Genomic DNA, 12,415 nt, shown 5'->3' with positions numbered 1-12,415 from the left:
GTGCAGTGGCACAATCTCGGCTCACTGCAACCTCCGCCTCCCGGGTTCAAGCAATTCTCCTGCCTCAGGCTCGTGAGTAGCTGGGATTAAGGGCACGCACCACCACACCCAGCTGATTTTTGTATTTTCAGTAGAGACGGGATTTCACCATGTTGGCCAGGATGGTCTTGATCTCTTGACCTCGTGATCCACCTGCCTCGGCCTCCCAAAGTGCTGGGATTACAGGAGATACTTTTTACATGACTAAAATGTGATTCAAAATAGCATTTTAGTTTAACTAAATACATTCATAGTAATGAAGATATTTCCATCTAAAATAACCTGATGAGCTGCTATCTTGGTGTGAAACAGACTATGCCTTATATTACAGGTTAATGTGAATCTTAGCCAACTAAAGTTGGTCAAAATCAAATTAACTAAACGCTAGTTAGAATCACAAAATATTAGCCCTCTGAGATTTAGTTATAAGACTTGCCCCAGGTTACGTAAGTGAAATGACAGAGTCAACAGGGAGAAATCCAGGCCTCCAGATTGCTGGCCCAGCCCAAGGGCTCCACAAGTCCATACTGATGCTCTCAAGAGAGACAGCAAAATGCAAATACACAAACGGTCAGAATTAAGAAACAGCTCCAACTGCTCAGCCAATGATACCCCCAGGACAAGCTCTGATACTGAGCAGATACACAGCACAGTGGCTAGCACTGGTTGCTAAAATACTGAAATACTTCCACACCAGTTGGAAAATAAACCCTGGTCCATCCACTCCAACCACGCTAGCTGCCCTGGTCCCTCCCTAGGGACCTCCCAGGAGGTCCCTAGTAGTTTTTAAACTACAGGGTTTGTGCCTGGCACAGGAGCAGGCCTCCAGGTCCCCACTCCAGCCCTAGTGCCCAAGTCTTTTCTGAAAGCTGATGCCCATGCTGTACCAGTTGTTAATTATTTTGAGAATCACCCTTCACAAACCTGCAAGTCACAATCAGAGCCATTCATCAGAAAACTAATTTGCATAAGAGTTCTCTATCTTCCAAATGTATGAACTTAATTTAAGCCAGTTTTTTTTTTTTTTTTTTTTTAAAGTTAATTCTTTTCCTTTCCCATATCTGGCTGCCTGGTTGCATTATTCATTCATTCACTCAACAAATATTTACACAGCCAGGCAACAGGCTGAACACTGGGATTTGGAACATGTGCCAGTTCCCTACCCTAGAAGTGCCTGCCCACGGTGCTATACAGGAGCCCAGGTGAGGGGAAGCAGACAGGTGGATCCCATAACTCCAATGCACAGAGTAAGTGCCATGAGGGGCACTTACTTGAGGGGACCGCACTACTAAGCAGGATCAGGAAAGACTCCAGAGAGAAGGTGACACTAAGATGGCACCTGCAGAGATGTTCAGGAGTTAGCATGTAAACAAGGAGGGAAAAATCATTCCAGGCAGATGGAACTACACATGCAAAGACACAGAGAGGTACAAACATGGTGTTTTCAGGAATCTATAAGAAATTTGCTATTGCTGAAGATGAAAGAAAATGAGATTGGAAAGATGATTTGGGGCCAGATAAGGAAGGGCCTGCTGTGCCATTTTTTGTGTGAATTTAAACAGGAACACTTACAAAACACTTGGGATTACACAGTTCTTAAGAGGTGAGCCCTGATAGAGCAAATGAGGCTTCTGGTTCAACAAGCTGTGATTTCTCAGTTTCGTGTGCAGTGCAAAGACTAATACTCAGTTGAAGGATATTAATCTGTAACGTGGTAGGCTAAGAACTCCTCCTCCTACCTGTTGTAGGCTCAATTATCAACAAGAAGGCATTTGAGGATCTCTAGATCAAAGGAGTTATCAAGTATGTTTCAAAAAAGTATATGAATCCATTCGCATGTGAATGTCCAATTTCAGTCAAGCTTACCTTAGAGAAGATGGTTTTGCTGCCTGGTGACTGTTGAGAAGGGCACTTTTCTGTTATTAAGCCTTCACTCCTGAGCTCGAGATCCTCTGCAGTCATTAAATAGCGGTTCTGTTGTATTACTTCCAGATCTTTTTCATTGAATTTCTAATGAAATAAAACAAATTATAAGGAAGTTGACATCAAGAAAAAAATATTAAGAAATTGTCCCAAACTCCTTAAGGAAAAATATTTTGTTTTTTCACAGTATTCCTATATCCCCTACATAATTTTCATCATTCCAAAATACTAGGCAATCACAAAACTGTCATGCAACTCCATTTCTATGCTGTTACAATTTGCAGAATAGCTGCATGCCAGCAAAGCAGAGCCAAGGACGGTGGCAGTCGCTACAAACCACACTCGCTCGCCCCTACTGTGACTACCTTCCAGAGGGTGTGGAGGACAAAGTCAGGCTCTGACCCAACAGACCTGGTTCCAAACCTAGGTGCATCCTGCTCAGGATGCGATCGTTTCCAGCCCTGCAGGCTTATGGAGATGATTACAAGACTTGTACATCAAAACCCAACGAAGTCTTAATCTCTCTTGAAATGTTACAAATTTGGTTAAAACTTGAACTGTCCATATCCAAAAGGAGATCTGACTTCCAGGAAAAAAAGCCAGCACTGCAAATATTGCTTTAGGGTCTGGTCACATATGAAAGGCTTCCTCATGATCACACACAATACGATTCCACTGACTGAACCCTTCAGAAGATCTAACATCCAACAACACAACAGGACTGGAGACCGTATCGCTAGTCTTCTGCATGGAATCTATTCCTAACTATTTAAAATCCTGGTAACTCCTGAACTAGGATTCTGTCCACTCTTGTCAAAAATTAAGGGTAAGAACCATATCTTATTCCTAAGCACCTAGTAGAATTAATGTATCCTTTCAAATTTTTATAAGAAATTAGGTGAACACAAAAAAGTAGAGGTAATTCTTTATAAAAACCCATTGAACTGTAATAGAAAGAACTAGGAATCAAATAACCAATACTGACTTTCTAGAATTGTAACAATACAGGTGTGCTTAAATTACACCATTCATTTTCATTTTTCTAAAGTCCAACTACAGATATATATAGTTTAACAGTCAAATAGTACTACAAGGCTTAAATGGAAAATGGTGTCCTCTCCCTCTCCTCTCCTCTCACCTCCCAAATCCCACTCCCAGAGAAAAACAACTTTCAACTCTTTAGCTATTTCTTCTGCTATATACCTCCATGTTTCTATATTACATTCCTATTCTTACATGGCTTGGTTTCTTAAGTTTAGATTTTCACCTACTGGCTCCTACCATAGAAGTTTAAGGATTCAGCTCTTATATCCTCTGTCCCTCAACACTTTTCCTAATAATATCCCAATTTTAGTTAAATCAATATTCTGCATTTACATTATAGCCAAGCAGATACTGCTCACGACTTAGCCATACAGTGTTCTGTGATCACACATCAAAAAATCGACCATTTGCATTTTAGTTTCTTGGAGAAATCCCAACTGAAGCCCTCAAGAGTTCAAATCTGGGCTTTCTACATAAGCAGCTCAGCTCTCATCCCAGGACTTCCCTTCACCACATGCCACGTGAATTCCCTACTTTCTGGAGCCCACCTCTCTCCCATTTGGTTATTCCTTTATACATATGGAATCATCCTACAAGAGCTTCCTGCAAAAGAGTACATAGAAGGCAGATGACCGTAGGTACCAAATGTCTGAAAATGCCTTTATTCTGCCCTCACACTTGCTGACAGCTTAGCTGAGTACAGAACGCTGGATTGGAAATCACTTTTCCTCAAAATCTGAAAGCATTGCTCTTCCATCTTCTGGTTTCCAATGTTGCTGCTGAGAATTCTGATGTCATTCCAAATGTGGGTTCTTCGTATGTGCCCTGTATTCTCCTCTCTGTGGAAGGCTTTCAGGTCCTCTCTTTATCCCTGTGTTCCGAAATTTCAAAATGACACACCATGGGGTATGGGTCTTTTCTCATTCTTTGTGCTAGAAACACTGCAGGCCCTTTCAATGTAGAAACAGTTGTCCTTCCATGCTGGGGAATTTTCCCTTATTACTTTGAAAACTTCCTTCCCTCTGCTTTGCCTGTTCTGTCTTTCTGGAACTCCTATTAGTCATATTTTGGACCTCTTCTATCAAGCCTCTAGGTTTCTTATCTTTTCTCTCCCATTTTCTCATCTTTTTATTTGTTTCTATTTTCTGAAAGACTCAACTTTATCTTCCAACTTTTCTCACTCTTCTTTTAAACATTTTTATATTTGCAATCATACTTTCAATTTCCAATAGGTCATTCTTCTTTTCCAAATATCTTTTTTGTCAGAGCCTTATCTAAAGGTGTTATAGCCTGAATTTTTGGATTTTTAAAAGCTGTCTTGTTTTTTCCTCCTTGCATGTTTCTTATTTCTTCTATGTACCTCTGCTCTGTTTGGCCTTTGTCTTAACTCTTTTTTTTTTTTTTTTTTTGAGAAGGAGTTTCGCTCTTGTTGCCCAGGCTAGAATGCAGTGGCACGATCTCGGCTCACTGCAACCTCCGCCTCCCAAGTTCAAGCAATTCTCCCACCTCAGCCTCCCGAGTAGCTGGGATTACAGGCATGTGCCACCACACCCAGCTGATTCTGTATTTTTAGTAGAGACGGAGTTTCTCCATGTTGGTCAGGCTGGTCTTGAACTCCCGACCTCAGGTTATCTGCCGACCTCAGCCTCCCAAAGTGCTGGAATTTCAGGCATGAGCCACCACGCCAGGTCATCTTTCCTCCTAAATTCTTTTCTCCTATTTGATAAACCCAGGCCATCCACCTACTTTTAGGGGTTAGAAGTATTCAGCAGCTCTGAGAGTGTGGAAAGGATCTGTCAAAGGTGGCCTCACAGTGAGGTGCTCAGGTGGGGGCCCAGGTATTTTGCTGGAGGAACCCCAATTGTCAGCATCTTTCTGTTGTTTCTCCCCTCCGAAGCATCTCACTGCTGGGCATGCACACTTCCACTCCCTCCCTGTTTTCACTTAAGTGGTCACTCCTGCTTTCAGTTACATCTGGTGACCCCATAGCCAGAGCTTCTCTGGTTTAAGGTCTCCAGAGATCTCCTGCTTGTGAGGAGAGGGTCACCTACAACTGCTTAGAATTCCAGCCAGTCTCCCATTTTTAAAGTTACCAGGTATATCCAATGCATGCCATGCCTTTCTGGGGTTCTGTAGCATAAATCAGCTTGCTTCTTGTTGGCTTTTTGTCCCAAAGGCATGTAGCTGTGTGGAGAAAGCTGAATCCTATGCCCTTAACACGGTCACCCATCCACTTAGCCAAATTTTTTTCTGTCTTTTTTTTCTTTTTACCTCTTTTGTCTACAAGCCACACTTATCCAAAATTCTGTTGACAACTCACATTTGCTATTATACCTCCTTCCATTCTCCTAGTTAGTCCCTGTGGGTTTATACCTTTTTATTCTTTCACTGTTATTTTAATGAGGTTTCTGTAGGAAGCAGAGTTAAATGCCTGTGTTTACTCCATCATGGTTATCTGTAAGTCTGAGGTGAATCTCAAAAATTCACTACATGATCAACAAGAAGGGTACTCCTAAAGAAAAAGGAACAGTCAGAAGAAAAGTAAAGGGGAGTGAAAGAGCATGGTATAAATAAGTAACAGGAAATATTTGCAATAGAAGAGCCTCAGTGAAGTAGCCTGAGCACTAGGGCAAAACAAGCCTGAGCGTGACTCTAGGCTCTGCTATGTAGTCATCATATGACCCAGGATACGTTTCTTCCCTTCTCTGAGTATCTGTTTCACCACACTTACCTCCCTGGTGGCTGAAGCCCAAATGACATCATGAAAGCTCTAAAGTATTCTGAAACATAGCAATGATTACTGTAATCATAAATATTTCTGCAAAAGAATTGTTTTTAAAAAACAACCCATGCCAAATGAAAAAATTTAAATACAAAAGTTACAGTACCTGAAGTAACATGTCCTTGTGATTGGTACTTTCTGTTAGATGTTTGATCACTTGCTCTTGATTGTGCAATTTTTTACTGCTTTCACTCAAAAGATTCTTGTAACGATTTTCCATTGCTTTCTCTCTTTCATTCACTTCATTGCGTAATTTTTCAACCTCATTTCTAAGATCCTACCAGAAGAAAATGAAAAAATGGAATTTACTTGACAAAAATTTCAATCTCTTATGTGTTTGACTTGCTAAATTACTGCTATAAGAGAGGAAGATAATAGATGTATTTAAGGCAATATACAAGTGTATATTTCCTTCTCACTTAAAATCTTACAAAAACCACTATAAGTATAATCTGAAATTTGGCAAAAGATTTATGAACAGATAATTTATCACAATATTATTTAAAATGTTGGAAAACCAGAAAGAAACTAGATAGTCAACAACAGAGAAATAATTATAGAGTATGGTATTTAAAAAACACACACCCACAATTATGAGTCAAAACAAACCAGAGTATTCAACTGTACAGATAATAAGATGCTCATTATTTTCTAAATGTTAATATAAATGACATAAGGCTATGAGGTAACACATCAAAACAACAACAGTATATCTAAGTAGAGGAACTGTGGGTAATTTTCCACTGATTTTTACTTACTTATTTTTCTAAGTTTCCACAATTTCTATATAATCCTGTATTATCTTCACAATCAGGAAAAACACTGTCTTACTACCACTTACAAAGAATTTATAATAACATTTAAAAAGTTCATGTTATTCCCATGGTATAGAAAAAGGAAAAAAAAACTGTATACAGAATGATTGTGACTACCTTTAAATATGTATACTATTTATAATACTGAAGCACTACTCATAATAGCAAAAGGCTGTAAACAATCCAAATGTCCATCAACAGAGGAATAAACTATGGTACATTCTCACAGTGGAGCACTCCTAAGCTATAAAGGAAAAGGAATGAGGACTCTCTCTATATATATAAATATACTGCCCTAAAGTAATCTTCGGAATACTTTGTTAAATGTGTATGGCAGCAGCAGAGACCCAAGAGAAATAAGTATGGATAGCATACTGCCATTTATTTAACCATAAAACAAATTAAATCACTGCCTATAAGGTATAAGAGAGAATAAGGTAGAAGAGACAAAGATAGAGACTAGAACTCATTTTACAGATGTGTCATTGCAATCATTTAAATGTTTACACAATTATCTTAAAAATAAAATAAAAATCCCCTAAAACTGAAAAAATAGCAAGCAAACAAAAGAATCTAACTTTGTAACCAGTTAACTGGTTAATCCAACAGACAGAAATTATTTCAATAACTTTGAAGCAGAATAATTTGTACATCCCTAGTGGGATATTTCTCTAAGTACAAAAGAGGTTGTAAAAAAATCTTACACTGTTTTTAGTAATCATGTTATAAGTAATGATATTGGTAATGTTATTCTGAAACTGTGTGAGTATATATAACATATATATTTATTAAACAATTATTGTCATAAAACCCAAAACCTTAAGTAGAAAAGAAATACAAACATAAAAGAAGTTAAAACTTGTCACTCTAAATGTGAATTTGAAATATCAATATGAACTTCTATTTTCTGTTGTTTCCTTTCTTTCCCTAAAAAAGGTTAGAATCGGTGTCCTCCTTGGTATCCAGACTAGAGTCTCTAAATGCCTTTTCCTATAAAAAAAGAACAGGGTTCTTTAAAGCAGTGGTTCTAAAGTACAGTCCCTAGAACAGCACAATCAGTATAACCTGCATATATGCAAATATATTGCTGGTTCTCAGGATGGAAAGGGGACTCAGACCTAGAAATCAGGTAGGCTCTAGGAGCTGGAAATGGCAAGGAACTGACTCTCCTCTAGAGCCTTCAGGAGGAATGCAGCCCTGCCAACACCTTGATTTTAGTCCAGTGGGACCCATTTCAGACTTCTGACTTCTAGAATTGCAAGATAATAGATTTGTATTGTTAAGCCACCAAGTTTGTGGTAATTTGTTGAAGCAGCAATAGAAAGCTAATAATACAGTCACCATCAGAGGATTCTAGGGAACTTGGTTTGACTTTCCTGTATGAGCTGCACCTCAGGGTAACTAAACAGGTGATGAAAAACCAAGTTTCTCTTTATAGACGTATTCAGCTATAAAAGAAGGAATAATGAAATCAAATTATCACCATTTGCAAATGATCAATAGCTAGTAACATCACAAAAAGAGGGACTATCAAATATCTGAAAGTACAAATGACCATTTATGATGTAATCTTGGCAAAAAATTTAACCTGAATTTGACCATGCATCTTATCTAAACTACCACTTTACTAGAAATAGAGTCAACAGAGAAATAAGTCAAATGACATTACAGAAACAGTCAGCAAAATCCATAATGTGAAAAACTCTAAAGAACAAATGACCCAACATATTCAACAAATAAATTACATGGGGTAAAAAAAAAAAAAAAAAAAAAGAGGGAAAACCTGCTTACTTATTAAACAATAAGTTAAAAAGTTGGCCTGTAATCTCAGCACTTTGGGAGACTGAGGCAGGCAGATCACTTGAGGTCAGGAGTTTGAGACCAGCTTGGCCAACATGGCAAAACCTTGTCTCTACAAAAAGTACAAAAATGAGCAGGGCGTGGTGGCAACCCTGTCTCTACAAAAAATACAAAAATGACCAGGGCGTGGTGGCACATGCCAATCCCAGCTACTCGGGAGGCTGAGGCAGGAGAATCGCTTGAGACCAAGAGGCAGAGGTTGCAGCGAGCCAAGATGGCGCCACCACACTCCAGCCTGAGCAGTACAGCAAGACTCAGTTTAAAAAAAAAAAAAAGAAAAGGAAAGAAAGGGAAGAATGAACTCTGTAGAATCAGTCTGAATTCATGATCACACACACATACACACAGAACTGGAAAGATATATAGATCTTTGTATGCATGTGTCATACACATATTTCAGCTCTGTACACTGACAAATCCTAGAGGCAGTAACACTCCAGTAGTAATGAGGATACCCATCATTCACATCTTGGTTTCTAAATACCATTTTCCAATAAAAGAAACCAGTGTTTCTTGGGAAAATACTTGCTTCCAGGCTGGAGCAGGGAAAATATAATACAAGATGAGCCCAGGAGATCTTGTGCTCCTAGAAAGCAAGGAATTGCTCAAAAAACAAGGAGTTATGTTGAAAAGGCACAGGAATCAATTTAAAGGAGCTCCCAATGGCCAAATATGGGTCACTTTGAACAATACAATAAATAATGATAGTAATGGCTTATAACTTATAGAGTAAACAACATCTGCAAGTCCATACTGATAGAAACAAATAACTAAATAATAAACAAATGCAGAAGGAGGAAGAGGACAGTTCTTCCTCGTAGTAGACTTACAACTAATAAGAGTAGAAGAAAAGATAGAAAAAGAAAATAACAACTAGGTAAACACCACAGTAATAGTTGTTGCAGGTAAGAATCATCAATGAATGCTAGAATTCTTCAAAGTATGAAGAGAAACAGGATATTCATATAGTCTCAAAAGACCTCCCCACAAAATTAATTATAAAGGTAATAAAATAGTGACTTTATAGTGAAGAAACCCAGAAGATTCCACTTTAACCAAGTGACTAGCACTAACCTCACCAATAATGACAGACTGACATTACGCACCTACAAATAAGATACACCAAGAAGAGCACGTCACTTCCATGCTATTCTTGCCAAAAACACACAACCTCAATCTAATCATGAGAGTGTTGGGAGAAAAGCTGAGTATTGGGAGAAGCTGAAGCAGGGCTTGATACCTGACATAATGTAAAGAGTCTTGGAACATGCCCAGGGTCCAGGGTCTAAAACTCCTTATGGCCTTTGGAACACCAAACTCTGTGCTGAAGGGTGGAAGGCTACCCTGATGCACCATAATCTAAGTCCAGGGCATAAAACCCCTCTTGGCTTGGACAGAATCCAGGAATCAGGGACTAAAACCCCTTGTGGCTCTGGAATGTGTCTAGACTTGCTGGCTCCTTGCTCCTTGCTCTCCCAGGATTGATTGTATCAAGTTAAAAGAACCTGCTCTCCATTATCTCAAGTAGCAGAACATGTTCCATATGCCTCAAAGGAAATGCTAAACCGTCACAGCTGTAGATCATGTACTTGCCCTTTCCCATATTCTCACCACCTGTTTCTTTGTTTGATCACCAATAAATAGTCTGGGCTTCCAGAGCTCCAGGCCTTCATAGCCTCCATACTTAGCGATGGCCCCCTGGTCCCACTTTCTCTTTCAAACTGTCTTTTCTCATTCCTTTGATTGCGACGGACTTCGTTGCCCCCACAACCTGCTGTTGGGTCTGACATGAGAGAAACACCCTAACATGAGAGAAACACCAGGCAGGCCCAAATTTAACAACATTTCACAAAATAACTGACCAGTCCTCTTCAAACCAGTCAAGGTCATAAAAGACAAAATCTGAGCAACTGTTCCATATTAGCCAAGTCTAAGCAGACATGACAATTCAATGTGGATCCATCATGAGATCCTGAACCAGAAAAGGCTCACTCATGGGAAAACTGGCAGAATTCAAATAGAGTCTGTAGATCACTTCATAGTGTTGCATCAATGTTAATTTCCTGATACTGATAAGTATGCCACAGTTACGCAAAATGTTAACACTAGGGGATATATAGGAAGTCTCTATATTATTTTTGCCCCTTTCCTGTATGTTTAAAATTATTTCAAAATAAAAAGGTTTTAAAAAAAAACATATCAATGGGTGTGGTGACTCACGCCTGTAATACCAACACTTTGGAAGCCCAAGGCAGGAGGATCACTTGAGCCCAGGAATTTGATACCAGCCTGGGCAACATGCATCGCAAGACCCCATCTCTAAAATAAATAAATAAATAAATAAATAAATAAAATGCAATGTATACACCTTGTTTGGATCACGATTTATCTTTTTTTAGAGACAAGGTCTTAATTATGTTGTCCAAGTTTATCTCAAATTCCTGGGCTCAAGCAATCCTCCCATCTCAGACTCCCAAAGTGCTGGGATTACAGGCATGAGCCACCATACCCATCCTTGGATCATGATTTAAACAAACTATTTCAAACAATTGCTTTTAATGAGACAATCAGGGAAATCTAAACATTTATTGGTTATTTGGTAATTTTAAGAGATTACTACCCTTTTGAATGTGAAAATGGTACTTTTTAAAGCATACTGAAATACTGATAAAATAGTATGTCTGGGAATTGCTTAAAATAATTCAGTGTTGAAAAGGAGGGAATGAGGGGGAGGGCAGAGATGACACAAGATTAGCTCTGTTTACGATGGCTAATGCTGGGAGACAAACACATAGGGATTCAATGTACTATTCTCTCTCCTTTTGTGCGTATTCTCAATTTTCCATAATGAGCAGGGTCTTTTTTTTTTTTTAAGGTACTTATTAGAAACCTGCAAGAAGTATCAGAACACACGATTATAGACGATTTTTTTAAATTGTGTTATTCTTTTCTCAATTTTAAAATATTTCACACTAAGCAGACACTACATTCATAATTGGTAAAGTAACATTTTTTAAAATGCTTTAAAAATTGTTAACTTTTTTCTTGGGCAAAAGGATGATGATGAGATTGCCTTAAACCTTTACTCCAAACAGCCAGACTAAGAACTTATCATGAATTATAAATGTCAGTAAATAGAAATTCAATTTGGAGAAGGAAAGAAAGGGTTTTTTTTTAATATTATCATACAAATGATACTAAAGCAACATTAACAGAATTCTAAAGCTAAAGAATAAAAACACTCCCCCAAAATACAGTCATGGCAATATATTAAACCATTTTCAAACAGTAGGTGACTCCTTTCAGTTCTTGTCCATCTGCAGCCCTAATTTTTATACAGTTTTAAGTTTGGTATGGACTTTACCCTATTTCACTTTACTCCATTATACTATGGCTTACAAAGAGCATAGAGCAATTAAATAATGATGACATAAAAGAACAATTAAATAACAAGAGAAGTTTAAGAGTATAAAGTCAAGAAAAGTTTTTTGTTTTGTTTCATTTAAAGTACAGAGATGAGAAAGGTCTAGAGAGCTGCTATAATATGGAGCTTCCAACTTGGCTCTGCTCATCCTTTTAGTCTAAAGGAAGGCGGGACAGGTGGTGAGGCTGTGCCTAAAGCAAAAGATACCACATGATCATACCACATGATTATACCACATGATCTTTATGCTTACCAATTTTAATGCATGTCTCTTAGGTCACTTAACTACTTTCCCACTGTCACCAACGGTTTGCTAGTACAGAAAATACAACAAAGAATAGCTGTGAGCATAAAACAAGTTTTTTTTCTAACTTCTGATTTGTTTTCTTAGGCTAAATCCCCAAAAGTAGAATTACTAGGCCAAAGGATAAGCATGTTTTCAGGATTCTTTCTATAAAGTGACAAACTTCCTTCCAAAAAAACAGTGGCAAAAATGCAATCACCAAGTGGGAGTTTTTTGTTTTACCA

The 12,415-nt window shown here is 38.3% G+C and overlaps 1 protein-coding gene across 1 annotated transcript in view; it reads right to left on the bottom strand.

The window, feature by feature from the left end:
* Window positions 1-12,415, bottom strand: part of CDK5RAP2 (CDK5 regulatory subunit associated protein 2) — a 172,469-nt gene that overhangs the window by 94,539 nt on the left and 65,515 nt on the right. Inside the window, exons 11-12 of the mRNA XM_011989520.1 lie at window positions 5,895-6,065; window positions 1,906-2,049 (exon numbers count right to left, since the gene is read on the bottom strand). Of these exons, the coding sequence (XP_011844910.1) occupies window positions 1,906-2,049; window positions 5,895-6,065 (315 nt within the window). The remainder of the gene's footprint in view (window positions 1-1,905; window positions 2,050-5,894; window positions 6,066-12,415) is intronic.

This window comes from Mandrillus leucophaeus, unplaced genomic scaffold, assembly GCF_000951045.1.
Source record: "Mandrillus leucophaeus isolate KB7577 unplaced genomic scaffold, Mleu.le_1.0 Scaffold354, whole genome shotgun sequence".
NCBI classification, from domain to species: domain Eukaryota; kingdom Metazoa; phylum Chordata; class Mammalia; order Primates; family Cercopithecidae; genus Mandrillus; species Mandrillus leucophaeus.
The sequence above is the reverse complement of the archived record's forward strand: the minus strand, read 5'-3'. Positions and strand labels throughout refer to the sequence as shown.